Source organism: Fulmarus glacialis, unplaced genomic scaffold (assembly GCF_000690835.1).
Source record: "Fulmarus glacialis isolate BGI_N327 unplaced genomic scaffold, ASM69083v1 scaffold12350, whole genome shotgun sequence".
NCBI classification, from domain to species: Eukaryota; Metazoa; Chordata; class Aves; order Procellariiformes; family Procellariidae; genus Fulmarus; species Fulmarus glacialis.
The window spans coordinates 65,718-86,294 of record NW_009185887.1 but is presented as its reverse complement, the minus strand read 5'-3'; the positions used below and the strand labels follow the sequence as shown (position 1 = coordinate 86,294).

General features: G+C 35.9%; 1 protein-coding gene across 1 annotated transcript in view; it reads left to right on the top strand.

Annotated features, from left to right (window-relative positions):
• Window positions 1-1,061: 1,061 nt before the first annotated feature.
• The window catches only part of UBR2 (ubiquitin protein ligase E3 component n-recognin 2), a 52,651-nt gene continuing 33,135 nt past the window's right edge, over window positions 1,062-20,577 (top strand). Inside the window, exons 1-10 of the mRNA XM_009582884.1 lie at window positions 1,062-1,315; window positions 4,081-4,159; window positions 4,872-4,985; window positions 7,830-7,957; window positions 8,981-9,119; window positions 10,811-10,873; window positions 12,717-12,837; window positions 15,469-15,576; window positions 17,239-17,327; window positions 17,997-18,095. Of these exons, the coding sequence (XP_009581179.1) occupies window positions 1,164-1,315; window positions 4,081-4,159; window positions 4,872-4,985; window positions 7,830-7,957; window positions 8,981-9,119; window positions 10,811-10,873; window positions 12,717-12,837; window positions 15,469-15,576; window positions 17,239-17,327; window positions 17,997-18,095 (1,092 nt within the window). The 5' untranslated portion in view covers window positions 1,062-1,163. The remainder of the gene's footprint in view (window positions 1,316-4,080; window positions 4,160-4,871; window positions 4,986-7,829; window positions 7,958-8,980; window positions 9,120-10,810; window positions 10,874-12,716; window positions 12,838-15,468; window positions 15,577-17,238; window positions 17,328-17,996; window positions 18,096-20,577) is intronic.

The following is a 20,577-nucleotide window of genomic DNA, read 5'->3' as shown; positions in this document are numbered from 1 at the left end:
GTCATAAATAATTCAGAGTAAATCGGGCTGTAACATTTGATTACCAAACCAATTTATTTTGGTATAATTAACTCTTGGTTTTCATGTACAGTTTTAGGTTGATTCTGAATTCTTTTTCTGAAGTTGCCAGGGGGTATCTGGTTGTCATATTTGCAATGAGAAGTGGCATACTAAGGCTGTTTATGTAACACAGGATTTAATCAGTGCACACCTGCAGTATGTGCTTGCTCCCATTTGTTTATTATAAAAACCTTGCAGCCTTAATTTATAGTTTAAGCTTTTATAGAATTGTAATCCACAAGGCAGAAATAAAACTCTGTGTGTGCATACAAGGGAAAAAAACCTAGAAAGAGCTGTGAGTTTTTCAGTGGCTTATAGCAGGTACAGTAGTTTGATGGCTTTTAAAACCTCTGTCAACATTGTTTTTTACAATTGATTGACTAAGAGAATTCATGGATCTAACATCACACTTGAAATAGTAATTCAGTTAATTTATTTTGGTGGTAGGAGAAACCAAAACCCCCTCATTTTCATAGGTAATTTGTTGAAAATAAGTAAGAGAGGGACTGTTACCTAATGCTGTGTTTGCCATTCTCCTTGTACTTTTTGTCTTTGCCTGTTCCTTGCCAACTCCAGGCTTCTGCTGCTCCTCTGTGTCCCCAGCTGGCAGCATCAGTTTGCACTCCAAAGAAATGCAACCAGCATAGTTTGGGCCTTATCCTAAAAGTCACTGCTAATGTTGGGACGTTTTACTGGTCATGCATCCTGGAGGAAAATTTTTAAGAGTTTGGTGTCTTAAATCTTGTGTTTTTGAAAAGAATTTTGTATGTCAAAAGAATAAAATGTGCAAGCAGGGAAACAAATTATACCTTTCCTAATGTCTTTCTTCTGTGATCATCTAGATTTAACACTTAGAAGGAAGCATGGCTTTCTAGTTTTGCAGTGCCGTTTTAGATTTTTGATTTAGAAATAAAAAAGCCATCTTGATGGATAGAACTGTGTTTGGTATTTTTATTAATGAAAGATTTGTGTTCTCTTTGCTTTTAATTTAAAAGAAATGGCTGCAAGCAAATGACCTTCAGAAAGAAGTATACCAGCATCTGGCCTATTATGTACCAAAAATTTACTGCAGGGGTCCTAACCCTGCCCCACAAAGAGAAGACATGCTGGCACAACACGTTTTGCTGGGACCAATGGAATGGTATCTTTGTGGTGAAGATCCTGCATTTGGTTTTCCAAAGCTTGAGCAAGCGAACAAACCTTCCCATCTTTGTGGTCGCGTTTTTAAAGTGGGAGAGCCAACGTATTCTTGCAGGTAGTTCAACTTAGCATTGTGAAGTATTTATAATTTGTGAAGTCATGGAACATTTTTCAGTAAGAATATACTGTCCTAATGAAAAGTTAATACCGAAAATGTATTTTTAAAGTAACCTTGCAGTGTTTCATGACAGGTGGGAAATTAACACACTACAGGTTTGTAAATGGAAAAATATTAATAAGTATAATGTAGAGTGTTTTCTGTACAAGAGAAATGCAAGGTTAAGAAAGTGGTTGGGGTGAGCTGTCAGGGTGATTTAAGGGTATTAATCAGAAGTAAGCAGGCAGGTGTATGTCTGTGTAATTCAGGTGTTTAATATCAGCTGTTAGTGTTGATCCTGTATTTTAGACCTCTCTTCATGACCTGTTAAACCAGGCATAACCCCCACTTGGTGGGGTGACAGCGGGAGGGAATGTCTGTCTTATCTGGAGGGTTTATTTTTCTGGGTTTCCATCCCCTTCATTTACAAGGAGGGAATGATTGTAGAAGAATTTTACTCTCTAGTGCTCTCCTTTTCCACAAACATGATACCTTATTGGCCTTATTCACTGAAGTTCTGATTCAGGGTGGACTTGAGGTACTTAACTCAGCAAGCTGCCTCTTCTGCATTTCTATTTCAATTATCAGTTAGAATAGGTAGTTTTGGAAATGTTTTGAGACCTCTTATCTTGACATGGGTGAGATTAAATTGGTGGGTACTTTAGATCCTTTCAACCGCTAAGAAAACTCCATCTCCTCTCAGGTGTTCTTAGGTTCTTCCTTCACACCTGTGAAAAAGTGGAGAGATCTGGATAGAGAATTAGAGAGTGGGAGGCTCAGGACTATCAGAGACTATAAAAAGAATTTCCACAGTTTCTTTAGTACCTTTTCGTGAAATCTGGTCCCAAAGAACTAAAAAACCAAACCTCAGAACTAGTGTTTTAATCAAGTCAAAATCCATTGCAGCCTAGAAGTAATATGTTAATGATCAAATGCTCTTCATATAGACTGATGAAAACTGGGAGTTCTGTTAATTTCTTCTAAACACTTGTTTTTTCAAGACCAACAACTCAATATGTAATGTATATCCTTGAAAATACTGTCAGGTATGATGAAAACATAGAGTAATGCAGTCCATTGGTGTAGAATTTAGCGAATGAGTGAATATACTGTTCATACTCAGGGTCTTTGTTTTAGTAGAAAAATTATTTAAACACAGCAGTATAATCATAATATCATTCAGGTTAGAAAGGATGTCTTGGTAGGCCATCTTGTCCGATCTTCTGCTCGGGTCAGGGTCAGCAGTGAATACAGAATATTTTTGTTGTTGCTGCTGTCAAGATGAAGTCTCGTCTTCTTTCAGTTAAGTATTGAACATAGATGTAAAACTGTTAATGTTTTCTGTTGTGTGTTAATAATTTTCTTCGACTAATTTTCTTTGATAATGAAGAATGAGAGTTTAATTTAAACTTTTGTGGTATGCAGAAAATAATTGTTTTCTGAGTCCATGAAATACATTAAAAGCAGTGGCTTTTCTGTCCAGTTGTGAAGCTTACAGGTCTGCCTCTGCTTTAGGTATAAGGACCCTTGCTTTTTTGAGAAATTACTTGGCAAATAGTTCTGAGTTTCTAAGTATATTGCCACAAGTTTAGGGCTCTGAAGAATCGATACCCAATATTGTAGAACTAATCTACCCAATACTGTAGGCAGAGTGTTGCCATAAGTGTTTTTTATTTTTTTAAATTAAAAAAAAAAAAAGGAAAAGCCACGAACATAAATTATTCTAAAACAGAAGAGCTTTGTATAATTTTGCTTTGACATTGTCACCTGTAGTGGCTCCCCTGGAGAAATACTATACTTTATGCATAGTAAATCATGGTTGCCTGATTATCTTTCAGTGATTAACTGGTTTAATTTATTTGGTGAAATGATGTTAAGAGAATTCTTGATAATAACATTTCATAGGTTCTCTGGTGTTTTCTTTTGAACAAAATAAGTTGTTTCTCTGAATTCTCGTTTTAATATTAATCATCATAAGACGTTTATTCTCTTGGTAGTTATTTTTACATTGCAAAACCTGACTCCCTTAATATTCGAGGTGCCTTGAAGTCAGTGGCAGTCTCAGGGAGACAGCTAAATGTAATGCATAATTGTCTCATTAATTTGTTTAGCCCCTTTTGCTAGAAATTACTTCTATCTAATATAGCAGTGCTTGTAGACAGGACCATATGGTCTCTGATCTCCTGGTTGAGGAAATTGCATTCTCAGACCTCTTCAGTGAGCTTGTAGGGCTAACCGTAGAAGCAGAGGTTTTATCTAATCTGTTGTATGCTATCTTTCTTTCCAGTGTTCAGTGAAAAAATGTCTTTTCTGATTGCTGGAGATTGTTAATGCTTGTACTCTGTACTTGGGAGAACTTGCTTGGGTTTATACTGTTTACCTGCCTGTACTGTGTTCTGTAATTCATCTGTTTACTTGCTTATATATTTGTCTCACTTCTTGAAGGCAATGGCTGTATTGCCCAAATATACATGCTACCCAGACAATATTATAAAGCCTCTTCTGTTATGAGAACAGATTTTTTTTTTTCTCTCCTTTGTTTGTTTCCTCCTCCTTGGAAGCCATCCCTTTCCTCTTTCAGAATAATATATAAATTAGTCAGAAGGTTCATATTGGTGATATTTGAAAATTACCTGTTGTAAAATGTGTAATTAAAAGCAAAACCATTTGTTTAATGCTCCTTTTTCCCTCCTTCCCCCTGTTTGTTTTTTTTCTATTTTCAGAGACTGCGCAGTTGACCCAACTTGTGTGTTATGCATGGAGTGCTTTCTTGGAAGTATTCATAGAGAGCACCGATACAGGGTTAGTAATGTTGCTGGAATATATGATGTAGTCATTAATAATTTTGTATGTGTATGAAACTCCTTGTTTAAAGTTTTAAGAATGTATACATAATTTCAAAATGTTGGAAGAACACAAAGTTTGGAATTATGTCTGCAATAATCTTACAAGAAATTCAGTGTTTTGATCTGAGTGTAGATTCTGAAAGTTAACACTTTAAAATATGGAGCAATTAAATTTTATGCACAACAGTTAAGCTTACAAATGTGAATATGTTATTTTTAACATGTGCCCTTTAGTGAATTTTACAGCATTAGAGTTGGTTTTTGACTTGCTTTGACCTTGATGTTTGACTATTTTTAAAAAGTATTGAAAAACCTTTATTAAGAAACCACTTTTATTTAAAACTTATTTCCTTTAAACATCTGAATTGTTATAAAATTCTGTGCAATAGCAGGATATTTTTTTTTTGTTTTTAAACATAAAGTTAAAATAGCAAACTAAAATGGTAGATGCTGTTTATTTTAGTAATCTACTGCTGTTAGTAGTAGACAAGCTTTCAGCCATCATAGAAACAGGCATGGTTTCACTGTGCTTTTTAAACAGAGTACTGGCTAAAGCTATCAGGTGTTGTGATTGTGCTTTTGTAGTTTAGCTATGACTACTCATTTCTTAATGTATGTGTATGTATATGCATATTCACATGAACTTTTTTGTTTTTAAATAATTTTAGATGACAACGTCAGGTGGAGGAGGTTTCTGTGACTGTGGTGATACAGAAGCTTGGAAAGAAGGTCCTTACTGTCAAAAGCATGAACTTAACACTTCAGAGACTGCAGAAGAAGAGGTAATAACAATTGAGGCATCATGTTTTAAAACATTAACTGTGTATGTATATGTGTGTATATATATATATATAACTCATTCATATGAGGTTATTTTTACTCTTGTATACCATGCACGAGAGATGGGAGGAAATCTAATAGTAACATTTGAACCACACTATGTGTTAGACAAAATTAATGTCTTGTCTAACTTAAGGAGTTCTTTAGAATTATATTTTCTACTTGAAGGCTTTATTTTGTATGTTGGTGGTCGCCTCTGCAGCTTTAGTTCTGTTTCCTTGTTTTTCTGTCTTATTATGAAAGGTGAAGGGAGTCTGCCACGTGGAAAAAAAAAAAAATGTGTCTGTAATCATGTGCATGAAGAAGCCAAATTAAGCTGTCTGTGCAACATATGTTCTGATTCTTGCCAAAGTAAAGTGCACAGATTTTTTAAATCAAAATAACTTGCTGTTACAGGAAAGCCGTAATGGAGATATAAGGTAGAGGTCTATAAAAGCTTGTTGGTATGGAGAAGGTAAATAGAGAACATATCTTCACTGTTTCTCATAGCATAATGACTTGGACATATTAAATGCAAAAAGACATGCTACTTCTTACAGTATGAATTCAAGCTGTTGGACTAACTGTTACAAAACACCATTGTTGTTGAAAGTTTATATGTTCAAAAGGAAATTTAATGTGTTTGTGGAGGGGAAAAATGGTCAATGGCCATTTAAAAATTGCAGATACCATCTTTGGTGTGGGAAGTATTAGTGTCTTAAGTTACTGGAGACTAGAGGAGCATTCTGTCCTTTTCTTACACTCTTCGCTTAGTATCTGTTACTACATCTCAGGAACGAGAGTGGCTAGATGGGCTTCTGGTCTAGCTACTCACATCTGTTCTTATGTAATATAATTTCTGTGAGATTTTTTTTGAAGGGAAAATCTAAAGCAAATTTTTGTAGTAATTTTGCTGATCAGATGCTGATCTGTAACTGTACTTGCAGTGACAGTGGTCCTTCTAAAATCTGTTATCGCTATCTCAACCCTAAGACTCTAGCACTGCTGCACGGACTCACCACTTGATCTACATGCCAGTTTACATTAGTGGGCAGCCTTAGAAAATTGTTGTTCTGAAATCTTGGGTGGACTGCTACTTCTATGTTCAAAGATACTCACACAGTGAATGTGAGTGACAGAAAAATTAAGGTACTGGGCAGGCTTTGTGTTTCTTCCCTGTGAGTGATGGAGGTTGAAATCTCTTATGTTAAGCAACGTTGTGTTCGAGGTAGATCAAGGATCACTTGTTGAACATTATCAGAGCCTGTTTTCTGCCTTGCCCAGATACGTGTGTCTGTGGAAGGTGCTGGGAATGGAGGCGGTGCTGCTTCTTAAGATTTGCCTTTGCTTTTGGTGGCTGATAGTTCTCCATACCCTAGATAAGTTTAAATGAAGCAAAAAAAGAGAAGTGGCAGTTATTAACACTCCTGGAAAGCTTCCAAATGTTCCAAAAGAATCTTGGGGTGGGTGGGTGAATAAACTTTACTAGTACAGGTGAACTGCTGACTGTCAAGGGCCTCCTGTAGATCATGCAGACTTAAGTTGTGAAAAGATTATTGTGGCCATTTTTATACAACATAAACTGTAGTGAAACACCGAATTTGGTATTAGTTAATCCTAAAACAGAAATTGGGCTACTGTTAAATATTTTAATTGACTAAGAATTACACATACTTCAAAATATCAAATGATGAATTGAGTCAGTGACCCAATGTATAGTACACGTCCAGGTGACCTGCAGGGCATGCAGTGTTCCTTTCCAGCTTTGTAGAAGAGAGACTATTTGTTCTGAGCATGAAAAATTTGAAATAGTAGAAGAAGAATCCTTTCAGAGAAGAGGTTTTTAATGTTTTCTGTTCACACACAAATCCCTTGAAATGTATTGGAAGGAAATGACAGTGGTACCTGTACTACCTGATTCAGAGTTGGCAGTGGTTCTCATTTGCTGCTGCAAAAAGTAGTCCCTTTGACTTTGCAAACTGAGGCAGCACTCTTCTTCCTCCCTCTCCTCATTTCAGTTCCCCCACCTGCAGCAGCAGCCATCCTGCTCTGGCAGAGAGAGGAGGATAAGTTTATAGTGGCTGCTGCAGATGTCAAATGGAGGTGCAGAGTGGGCACAAGTGGGTGCATGGTCCACATACAAAAGGAGAAGAGCTGTCTGTGAACAAGACTGCGACATGGGCAGACCATTATGAAATAGTTACATTTAAGCATTTAATTATTTATATACCACAGCATGTAAGAGTCATGCATCATAAATCATGGTCCCAGTGTGCTGGATGTTGTATAAGCTTGGATAGATAAGAATTCTGCCTCTAAATGCATGCTACATATAAAACGAGGCAATAGATGCATAGTTGTTTGTATTCTGCAGTTTACTAATATTGGTAAGTGGAACAAAAGATACAGTGATTTCAAATTACGTTTTTGAAGGCATTGCAGAAAAAGCAGATTTTGATACAGCTGAGGTTAAAAGTACTTCAGAAGAACTATCTTAGAAGGTGTGCAGAAGTGGGAATAATGAAAGTGAAAATGGAGAAGTGTGTGAAAATTTAAGTGGGTGATCAGAGGCAAGTCAACATTTAGGTATTGAATGTTAGATTACTGCTTTGGTGATTCTCAGTGAAGAACTGGAAAAAGAAAACAGAATGATTACTGACTTTTATTCCTTTCAAATGTAAAGTAATTTAAAGAAAAACATCATTAAAGATGCTTACATCATCTTTGACAAAGAGAGGTGCAACTTTGACAATTTCTGTTTTGAATGTCATTTAATTTCTCAATTGCTATTTATATTTATTTTACAGGATCCTCTTGTGCAGTTACCAGAAGATATGGTAGCAAGAGCTTATAATATTTTTGCCATCACATTTAAATATGCAGTAGATATATTAACATGGGAAAAGGAAAATGAATTGCCTGGCCTAGAAATGATGTAAGTATAGTATTTATCTTCTGCCTTTTAAAGGCTTGCAGATATTTACAATAGAAAATGCAAATTCTGATTTTAAGTATATTTTCTGCCTTTCCTAAAATTGTCAGGAATATTTTGTAGACAATGGACTAAAATAATTTTAATAGATTTGTTTTTCTCATGTTTTTTACTTTTGTGATTATACAGCCCATTTCTCTCCATAGCGATGATGAAACAATGTATTTGCGATACTTTCGTTTTCTTAATACTGAAAAGGAAGTATTGGTAAAATACAATACCCTAAAACAAGTGGCAGGTTGACTTCTTATGATCAAAGTTACTGAAATTTTGATGGCAAAAGTATTTTGTACTTTTGGTGATCTACTTTTTACAAATTTTGAAGCATTACAGAATATTTAAGTGTATTGTAGCATCATAGTTACCATGGATTCATTTGTGACATCTTGTTAGTAACTTCTTTTACTTTGTCTTGTGTGAATAAGAATGCTGTGTAATTAAATGATGGGAATCAAAAGATTGCACTGAATCTATGTAAGCTTAATAAGTTGTGGTTTTGAGGATTGTAGAGTTTGGACTTTTTAAGAGATTGCCAAGGTTTTGTTGTCTGATAGACCTTTATGCAGTATTGGGGAAACAAGCGTGGCAAAATAATGCCAAGACAGGTGAAATCTCTAAGAAGCTATGGGGGAATGTGTTGAGCACAGCTGCAATGGAAAAAAATGTGTTTTCATTAGTAGGAAACTAGCAATTCATTATCAAAAAATGTTCAAAAATAATACTCAGACTTAAGTATTGTCTTAAGATTTTGCTCATTTTGGACTTAATTCTGCAGGAAAGATGCACATTCCTATAGAAGTTAGGGGTGGTCAGTCTTTTTCAAATAAATTGTTGAGATATGTTCCAGTGTAGCAAAAGAAGCTCGGGCTTGAGTTGTCTGCGTGGTGGAAAGCTTTGGTAAACTAGAAGTTGATTTTTTTAAATTACATTACTTTGAATTATATAAATTCAATCCTTGCTTTGAAGTGAGAAGAGTGACACTTACTACTGCATGCTGTTTAATGATGAAGTCCATACCTATGAACAAGTTATTTATACTCTTCAGAAGGCTGTCAACTGCACGCAGAAGGAAGCTATTGGTTTTGCAACAACAGTAGATAGAGATGTAAGTAAATTAATTGCTAGAACTCTTAATTATACTTACTCTAATATTTATTTTATGTGACTACACTTACTTTAGTTTCTTTTCCCAAAGAGTGTGGTTAATGTGATTGAGCCGTGTGTGTCAGGCCACCCTAAAATGTCTTAACTCATTGGCCAATCCAAACCAGACCTAATATTGAGTATATGTTTCAGTGTAACTGTATTCCAGTGAGTCTTGTGAGTGTAGATAGCAGGGTGTCTCTCACTCCTCTGTCAAGGACAGGCAGCAGCTTTAGCTCATCCCTTACTGTACACCAGGGAGCTGACATTGAAAGAGCCCCTGTATGTGCTCCAAGCTTGGGAAATGCTTCTCAGAGTAACACCAGTCAACTGTGAGGGATAAAATCCGTAATTGGCTGCTTTTGTTCCGGTGCTCGTGGAACTATTTGTGGTTTTTTTAAATTTAATTTTCTTTTTCATAATTTTCAGATGATAATGGCAGGAAGAGGTAAAGCATTTCATACAGCATTTAGAAAGAACAGTGAGTTCAGAATCACTACATGCTGAATGTAATTTTAACTAGTATGTCGGTCTCAGAAGCACTCTGCCAGCTGTGTTTGTGTTCTGGCTTGTATGCATTTTTTAAGAAAGGGAAACTTTCTAGGGACAAGAATATCTTGTTATTTGTGCCATGATCCTGTAAGCAGTTGCTGTTAAAATGAGCGTCCTTTATGTGGTTTTGTTGGCTTGTGCCTTTTTGGGGGGGGGGTCGCATGGGGGGGAAGCCTCTTCCAAAATGGCAATGAGACTATCGTTTTGGGTTGTTAAAATAGTTCAAGAAGGTCAGTGGAAAAGGAAATATAACCACTTTATATTACTTAACACTGAACTAGATTTTGTTTTTGTATTATCACTACTCTATTTTTGTGATATTGGTAACCAAAAGATTCCCATCTGATCCCTGAATGTGTGCTGACTTGAGCACATGTTGTGTATTGCAGGATGCACTTTGGAGATTTTTCCCTACGGTTGATCCCTGTTCTACTTCTAAATAGATACATGAATGCGTATATACATGTGCATGTGTGTATGTATGTAAAAGAAATAAGAAGGTTATGCCTGAAACAATGATTTGGCATCAGACCAGATCTAAAATATTAGTAATCTATTCTGTCTATAATACGCTATAAATTAAATCAACTATCTATTTGAATGTATTTATTGACCGTATAGAAAGACTCATACAATATGGAAACCTTCCAGTTTTGAAATAAACCAAGTGCTTTAGTTGTATGTTTAAAACACCAATTAGCTTTCATATCTACTTTTTAAAAGGCATTGAAATGTCTGAAATATCTTTAAATTTTACCAAAACTAATGATTGATGCAGTAGTACTAAAGATAAGTTTTCAGTATCTTAAATAAAAGAAGTGTGATGGTTACGTCTTAAAAACAGTATTATACACAGAAAACTTCGTGTGACAGGTAACTGCATATATGGTATAATTTTATTTTCTTTTAAAAAATAAAGGGTGCATTTTGGGAATTCAAATATGTACATGCAGTAATTTAAAAAATGAAAATAGCATGAAAGCAAGAGTGGTTAACGTGCATCTGAAACTTTTACTGTATCTTTTATACTCATGTAAAACACAGCATTTGAACTTCTTGTTTAGAAGCTGGTGGTAATGTTACTTCTTTACAAATTTAAAGGGACGTAGGTCTGTTCGGTATGGAGACTTCCAGTACTGCAATCAAGCAAAATCAGTAATAGTGGTAAGTAATATTAGCTACTTATTTGCCTCATCTTAAGCAAAAAGAGGCTTTGCTACACAGTTTTGGGATATTGTTTCCTTAATGACTCTTTATATTTTAATAATACAAAGTGTTGGAGATACTATTTATAATACACACAGTAGAGGTATCAAAATACAGGTTTATGCTCCATTTTTCTTTTTGTTTTTTCTACTATGGTATACTTTGCACCCAAAATCATTTCCTAAAAAGAAATTCCCAGACAACTTTTCCCTTCAGAAAACAGTTTGATCAGGAACTTCAGATGTAACCTTTTAGAATTGCATGTCAGTTCACATCAATGAAGTTAAACTATTTTAGTTTTTCTCCTATAGTATGAAGTTGTTTACCGTTTTCACAGCCACAACTATGGAAATTGTTACTGATTGAATCCAAGTGTGAAACTACAAATACACTTTCATCATGTGTATTTATATGTGTATATATATTCGTAATATCAATATATTACAGGGTTCTTTCATGTAAGAACATGGGAATAATTTTTTCTATTTAATTTTTCTTTAACTGCTGCAGTGCAGTACTTAATCACTTGAAATAAATCGTTTATGTATAATACTGCTACCACTGAAAAACAAATACTGCAACTAGAGTTACTGGCCTTAAACTATTTAAGGTATTTTGAAAACATTAACATATCTTTAAAGATAAAGTTATGCAATTTTTTTAACTTACAGAATCATATAATAGTTTGGATTGGAAGGGACTTTTAAAGGTCATCTAGTCCAACCCTTCTGCCATGGGCAGGGACATCTTCAACTATATCAGGTTGCTCAGAGCCCCGTCCAACCTGACCTTGAATGTCACCAGGGATGGGGCATCTACCACCTCTCTGGGCAACCTGTTCCAGTGTTTCACCACCCTCATTGTAAAAAATTTCTTCCTTATATCTAGTCTAAATCTGCCCTCTTTTACTTTAAAACCATTACCCCTTGTCCTATCGCAACAGGCCCTACTAAAAAGTTTGTCCCCATCTTTCTGATAAGCCCCGTTTAAATACTGAAAGGCCGCAATAAGGTCTCCCCGAAGCCTTCTCTTCTCCAGGCTGAATAACCCCAACTCTCTCAGCCAGTCTTCATAGGAGAGGCGTTCCACCCCATGATCATTTTTGTGGCCCTCCTCTGAACCCGCTCCAACAGGTCCATGTCTGTTTTGTGCTGAGGGCTCGAGAGCTGGAGGCAGCACTCCAGGTGGGGTCTCAGCAGAGCAGAGCAGAGGGGCAGAATCACCTCCCTTGACCTGCTGGCCACGCCTCTTTTGATGCAGCCCAACTTGCCACCTATGCAGTCAAAGGACAAATGGCTTTTATGTGTAATGTTTAACTATTAAGGTTACTAACACAGAGATGAGGGGAAATACTTTTTTTCTTGTTTTAACTCTGTGTGTTTAATTTGTATTATTGAAAATAGTCTGTGGACAATCAGTTTCTTTCCTTGGTGGGCTGCTGTGTGACTTGCATGTCATATTGTGAGGAACAAATGTGCATGGCTCTCTTAGGTTGTGCGTGGGACTGCTTATCAGTAAAATGCAGCAGATCAGCGTGTATATTGATAAGAGGCCAAGAGTGGAAAATGGATTGGCCTAAATATATTGATATTGCATAATAAGGTCCTTCAAATATTAATAGCATAAACAAAGTTCAGATTTTTTTGGGGTGTTTCTTCCCTATGTAGGTGTTAGTAATTAGAATATGTATTAATATTATAAATTATTGAAATTAATCATAGGAATGCTGTGTTTCTGTACAGAAATATATGCTAGTCCTCACTTAAATATGCATTACTTCCTTTTTCCTTTTCTTTTTAAGAGAAATACCAGTCGTCAGACAAAGCCGTTGAAAGTACAAGTTATGCATTCATCTATTGTTGCCCATCAGAGCTTTGGTCTGAAGCTCCTAACTTGGCTTGGCAGTGTTATTGGATATTCAGGTGGGCAAACTTGAATTTTTTTGAGATAAGTTAGGGAATATTTGTGAGGCAAGCTGAATTCCTAAAGCAATGTTGTCTACTTATTTCAGATATGTAATATATAAGGCAAAGCTATTAATAACTTGTCACACTTCATTCTGTTTTTTCTTATTGGAGTGCTGTTCTGAGTTCTAACTTCCATGTGAAAGTGCTATCAGTCTTAGTCTTCTCGGATACTGTTTTCTGTTTAGTTGCTGTTGAAGAGAAGCTGAGAATCACTGTCAAATGCTGTATGCCAACAAGCTATTTTTCAGTCCCTAGTTCTTTTTAAATGAATGCAGTAAGCTGAAAATAACCTGTCTGATTAGATAAATCAACATTATTCAGAAGTAATCTGATGAATGATGATGAAAGTGATTGCTTCAGATTTTTTGCTAAGTAGAACAGAGAAAACGCAAGGATGTGTGGAGGTTTTTGGGTAAGTATAGAAGTATTAATCAGATATTTAGAAAGAGGTTTCTTCAAAGGAATCAAGATGCACAGTATCATTTTTACGGGAAGGCTCTGTCTTCGTTTTGGCTTGGTTCCTCCTTTGTCCTGATGAATCATTAGGTTGTGAAGATGTGGAGTATGAGGGGAAATAAAAGGAAAATATGTCAAACTGCTGATATGTAGAAATGTAGATACAGTCTCCAATGCACTTTCTGTGTTCTATGCATCTGTAAATGTTAACAGGAATTACTAACAAAGCACACTCAACTGTAATATTGCATGTACATTCTGCGTAGGTGCAAGATTTCTTCAGAGATTGTGTATTTTATTAGACTGATAGTTGAAAAACTAGCCAAGATTTCAGGCACAGGATCTCTATATCATGTTAACTTTTTTGAAACGTAAGTAGTTTATGTTTGTATAAGTTAATTTTTAAAGATACATAAATCAAACTTTGGAAAAGTTATGGTAGCAGTTTGTTCAACTATTTGCCAGTGTTGCTGGCAAATAATAGGTATTAATAGAAGGAGGAGACATGAAGGTATTTAATTTCTGAGATAAATTTTCCTTTCAGTGTAACGTGTAGGCAGGCACTGTCTTTCTCATATTCTTTGAGCCCAGTTTTGTGCCACGTCATTTGTGCAAGGTACCAAAGTCACTAATTTTCAGCACTAAATTACAGTTGCAAAAAAGTAACTTCAGTATGTTAATGGAGTATCAAATTACAGATGAAAGTGTTGAATTTATAGTTTGATTTGTGTGTGTGGTGTTTCTGAAATACTGCAGAGTTCATTTCACTAAATGCAGTGTCCTTTATGATTCAGAAGGGCAAAAATAATGTTTGATGGTAAGCAGTACGCATACGTTTTGTCTGTGACCTACGTGCTCAACTACTTGAAATGCTTTACACACCTTGGGATGCAGTCTTGCAATGTACTCTGGTTTTGTGAAATGCACTTTTGAAAAAGTTGGTTTCACTTAGATTTTTAACAAACACATCCTAGATCTGCTCATTTAGATTCTGCTCAGTCTTTTAAACAGGCTGTTACTGTTCATCTGCGATGTGGGGTGATAGAATTGCGCTGCTTAGGTGGTTACACTTAAATGTCTCTGACCAAAGGGAGTTCGGCCGGTGGAGGGTTCTTCTGCTGTGCCACAAAATGAGGTTGGATGATTGCTGTGAAATGAGCGTCAAACTCTTCTCAGTGAATAAAGGGAAAAACCTTACTATGGAACTTTGTCACAAGCTTGACTACCACATCCTTTCTAGCAAATGTCAGTTCTTCAGGAATAAGCATGTTTGCCATTTGTTACTGAACAATGCAGTTGTTTCCATTAGTTACCCTTCATAACAGTAATTGGAATTGAACTCTACAAGGCAAATAAAAACCCCAAACTGCTATAGGGGTTCTCGGACTGCACCATGCAGCACATGGTGTGGTATACATGGCACTAAGCCACTGCCAACACTACCTAAGAAGCTAAGTGGCGTGCAGAGATAAGGGAATAAGGGCTAACATGTGTAAATCATATAGTTGTGTTAGTGAATATGCATTACCTGCAGTGCAGAGCTAGGTTGAACATTGTTAATATAAGCGTGTCTGTGTTGTGTTCTGTTGCAGATGCAGGCTTGTCTGCAAGCATATAATAATTTACATGTTCGTATAATATCAATTATTACTGCTTTCCATTAGAAAAATATATGTAGAGAAGCTTTGAAATGATAGTAGCTAGTAAGTGTAAACAAAAAACTCATATGAGTATATGAGTCATTTCATATATGAATTATATTCTCCTTTTGGTAGGACTCTAAACAGGAAAAATATAACCTAGAAAATTAGCGTGCTGTATAATTATTTCTTATATTAGTAAGCCAGCAGCACTTTTAGGAAAGCACAGTTTGATTTGGTAACTTTGAAACAAATCGTTGTGTTTGGCAATTTTCACAAGGTTCCTAATGTTCCCTAAGGTTACTGTGAAACTCACAAAGTATAAAATATTTGTGTTTCTATCAGCAAAATATGAGTAGTATTACTCAGATGCCAAGGAAAAGAGGGCCCTATGGCTTCTATTATGTCTTATGAAAATTCCGGTGTGTCAAAATAATGTACAAGTTTGTGTTTAAGCTATAACTAACTTATACTATTTCTCTTCATTAAGATGGCCTTCGTCGAATATTGTGTCAAGTTGGTTTACAGGAGGGGCCAGATGGTGAAAATTCTTCTCTTGTGGATAAGCTGATGCTGTATGATTCTAAACTGTGGAAAGGTGAGTTTTCTCAAACTTCTGGAAAATACTAAACAATGCTATGCATATAAGCTTTCCCTTTACCGTATCTGATGATGCTTGATCACTTTTACTGTGGTGTATTATAGATAGAATTGCCTGATTTGTGTTAATCTGTCTCTTCGTGATGCATTCCAAATATATTGAAGACAAGAACGTAAGGAGACCATTTGGAGATGGGGTTGGTTTTAGATCTAATTTTTCAGAGTAGTCTGAAATTAAGGCTGACTTGAATATGCAGATGACAGTGATAGTTAAGGGAAATTGAGTAAACAATAGTGTGATTTGGGATTTGTCTGCTTATAGGATCTCAGCGTCTGTATCATATCTACCAAAATGTCTCTTTTTAAGGGATAGGGCAGAAGTTTTCTGCTTTGACTTGTGTTTGTGTTCATGAGGTATTCTTAAGGGTTCTGAGAACATTCAGTGAAAACTACTATTCTGTTAGTTTAGAGCCCTTAAAATTTTAAAAGCCTGATTGATATAATGGGATTGGCTAGAAAGTTGTAATTTTGAGGAAGCAGAGATTGTTAATTTCTTTTCCATCTTGTACTCTGTGTCTGATTTGATATCCCGAAAGGGCATGTAAGGCCAGGTGTAAGAAAGAGAAGCACAAAGAGAAGGCAGAGAATGGTACAATGTATCTGTCCTTTTCTTATTTAAACATGAATATAGTATTTTGAAGATTGCTACCCTCCCCCCAGTATCTTTTGTTGTTCTTCAGTTCTGAGGTACAGATATCCTAGAGAGTAGTAATATCTCTTCGTGGTCTGTCTTGGGAACTAAAAGAAGTAACAAGCAAGGTGGAAAGTGGCTGTAGTACGGAGAAAATGATTCTTCTAGGTTTTGTTTATCTAATACCTTTATCTGTGTGATTTTTTTTTTTGTGTGTTCTTTTTTTTTGACCGCAAATTTCGTGAAATTTGAAAGGTACTGCTTTTGTGGACCATTACAACTTTTTTAATACAGGTTTTGTTAGGATAATGTCTTTCATGTAAGCAAGGAGTAACTTCTGCATTTCTATTTCAACATCAATATTTCTCTACTTTTTCATGTATTCCATAGTTACTCTGTATTAAGGAAATAGTGTAATGGCTTTTGACTTAAGTGACCTACAGAAAGAAATGGTACATACATGTATGTATTTCCAAGCTACATACAGTCAATTCTCATTTGATTGATAATATTTTCTGGGATGCTGCTCAGACAGACTAGAAATTCAGAGATAGCTAAGCTGATTATTTTGCAGAGTTGTTCACAACTAAAAAAATCTATTGCAGTTCCCAGGACTTCTCATAATAGCATGCTCTTTTTCCCCTGGGCCATCCAAACCCTCTGTTTATCCTGAGGAGGAATAGAGTTCCATTCTTGTTTGCCTGACTTGCCTTATATTTGAAGGTTTATGTTCCCATTCAACAGCTCAGTGTTATTTTATACAGAAGTAATAAGTAATGCCACTTGAAGAATTTTTTTTTTGTGTATTCTTCTTCATCCGTTGCTATCCCTTGACAGACTTAATCAAAGCAGCTTCTGCTCTGAAATGCACACTTACCTCATTCTGTAAAAGTTTACTTTTCTAAATGTTTCCATAATATGTTGATAGAAAATAGTGACATGCAATATTTCATTCATTTTTCTTGACAGGAGCTAGAAATGTGTATCACCAGTTATTCATGAGCAGTCTACTTATGGATTTGAAATACAAGAAACTTTTTGCCATCCGCTTTGCAAGAGTAAGTATCTTTCTTACAAAGAGCCATTAAATGCTTAAGCTGTCTAGCGAAAAGAGTTTAGTTAGCATACAGTCCTTCAAATGAACTGTTATCCAGAATTTTTTTCCTTTTTTTGGAAGTGAAAAGTTGAAATGAAATGCTGACCTCCTTATTTCTGTCTTCAAAATATTAGTTAATGGCATCTCATCTCCTGGGAAGAAAATGGGCTTTCCAGACTCCCCAGAACTAAAGCAGTTCAGATGTTTTTGTCTTCATCGTCAACTATGCGGGCTATCACTTCTTAAGAGCTAATCGCTTCTCATTGTTGAGTTGTAAGCTGTTACAGCACTACTCAGAAATAGTGCTGAAATTCAGTTATGCTGATTAGTATTTCTGCAGTAACTAGTATTTGAAATGCTTGAAATCAGCACTGCAAAATTCTGCTCACTCTGCTGACGACAAATAACTTCGAGTAGAAAATAAAATATTAGTCTTTATTGTGAAAATGAGTGAGTAGATCTCACATGTGAGCGGATTAAGTTGTCATGTTCTTTGTACAAACTAGCTATATAATAATCCATAAGAGCTACTCTTCCCTTTATCATGGCATTAAAGTTTCCCAGAGCAGACATTTAAATAAAAAAAATCAGGTCAGTGTGGATTAGAGGTGAATTTCCCCTTGTTGTTTAGAATTACCGGCAGTTGCAGAGAGATTATATGGAGGATGATCACGAACGGGCAGTATCGGTGGCTGCTCTGTCTGTCCAACTCTTCACTGTACCTACTCTGGTGAGTAGTGCCTGTCTTTCTTTTAAAAACTGATAGTTGGCACTCCTTGCCTTTTTTTGCCTCCTTCTTAATAGAACTATGAGCGATTGCAGAGTGATTTTATGAAAGATGACCACGACAGAGAGTTCTCAATTGCTGACCTCTCGATACAGATATTCACAGTGCCTTCTCTTGTAAGTACTAAAAGATCAAAAAAGGAAATCTTTATTTGTTAAAAGCAACTTGAGGTTCTTTAATCAAGACTGCAGATTTCTTTTAACATTACTGTGGAAATGCATGGCACTGCTGCTGCACAGCAGTCAGACTGTTTACATACATTGCTATGGGTTTAGAAGGTAAAGCATTCAGCATTGCAAAGTTTGAGTCTGACTTCCCAGAGTGCGCTGGGTATTTTTGGTTTTTCTTTTTACATTTTTCTTTTCCTTTTTTTCGAAAGGTACTTAAATGTTTATTTAGAGACACACACATAGCTTTTACATTCCTCATCGTACTGAGCCACAGTTACTGTTTGTAGAAACCTACATTATGGTTTGCATATCACAGTTTCAGAGCGTACCATTCTGGTGCAGTTTTATAAATGATCCACTTTACGTTAATTTTCCAGTCAACAGAAGTACAAGCAAGAATTGTCTCATGATATTCACTGCTTCCTTTGGTACTTCTAGACTTGGATGATGCCTTCTTTCAGGTTTCCAGTTAATTTTTGTTACAGTGCTTCAGGCACTGTTACTTCTCCCAGCTCACTAACTCTGCTGGTCTTTCACCAGCTTATGCTTGTTTGTAAAATGTCTTTTTTTGCTCCAGTCTCCAAATAAGTCGTCTTTGCTTGCATTACGAACTCGACAAGTCAAACTTTGGAGTTGTACTGGAAATAGAAGTCTGATTTTCATAGCCAGAATTGTTTAAAAAATGAATGCTTCTGAATCCTCCCAAATTTAATCAACTTAATTGAGCTCTAAAATTCAATAGTAGTGTGGCAGTTACGATACTGAGCAAAGTTGTTTTTTAGTTTCCTAGGGCTGGGTGTTATTCATGGAAATTCAACAGGACCTCAGGATTTTGTTTCCATGGTTCAGGGCAATATTGTGTTACCTCTTTTAATTTTGATGCTGTCAATAAGAATGTTGCCAGTATTCAGATTTACAATTAGACTTAACCAACAACTATTATTCCAATGGTTATGGTATCATTTTTTCCTTTGGCAGATGGGGTGGTGGAATATGTGTATTAATACATAGTTTTTTAAAAGGAATTTCAAACATTTCCTTAGAGGAGAATAATTGCAGTGTCCTTTTATATGTTTTCTATTTCAAAAGCCTGCAAAAAAAATAAAAAACATTGTTTTTAACTGTTCTGTAGAAGTATAGAATAGACATGACATGAAAGTAATTATGATAAGCTCCTACCATATGAAATAAGAATTATTTTTTATATATTTAGAGCCATTTAGATTCATTCTTAACTGAATGAGTAAGTTGAAGAATGTAAAACCACCCCACCACGCCCTAGTAATGTTTTCAAAATCTTCTTAGTGATTAAGAGTTTGAGCTTTCAAGTAACTGAGGTTGTTTGGTTTGAAGGAGGATGGGTTGTTGTGTTGATGGTGATTTTTTGAGGGAAAATGTTAACCATTAGATTCCCCCCCCGCAGTAGCATTTTAGAAACTGTATTTTGCAGTTTTATTAGCAACTGTAGAACCCAGAAGCTCTAGTCAACAACCACAGTGTCATTGAGGTAGATCAGAGAAGCCAATCTTCTTGAATCTACCAGCTACATAAAAAAATTCTCATGGGATCCGAGAACTGCAAGACTCATCCCATTTACCTTGGGGAACCAAGAGAATGGGGGAGTTCTGGAAGAGCTCACACGTAGGAGATGGCAGCAACTTCTTAGTGCCCCCTACTCTGTTGTGGGGTTGAGTTAGGTTAGGTTGGGTGTGGAAGATGATCTTCATTGGACTTTGCGGTGCCTATTGATTTGTTTCCTACAACACATGGATATATGCAGTAGTCTTTGAGGGGAATCATAAGTCATTTCACATCATTTCCATGTGGAAATCGCACTATACATTTCCTTAGCAGTTCAGAAGACGCGCTGTTCACCACAGTGCTTGGCAGTTTGTAGACAGAAAGCAGAAGAGCTGTTACTCCCCTAAAGGGCTCATACTTAAATTATATGAGAAGAGACAACACATACTTAAAGGGAGGTACAAGTTAATTATAAGACACATAATAACATATGTCTTGTGTCGTAATTATATAGGTTAGCAGGAGCCTAGCCATAGTCAAACTTCTGCACAGAAGGGATCTGAAGAAAGAGATCTGGATTATGATAATTTCTGGCTAGATTACTTTTTTTCTTCTGTGAATGTTTGGAAGATTGGCTGTCAATATGTTCTTCTGTTTTAATTATTGATGTAACTATTTTGGATAAAAATGTATGTATTTTATAAACTTCATGGTGCAGAGTGAAACTCTTGTTA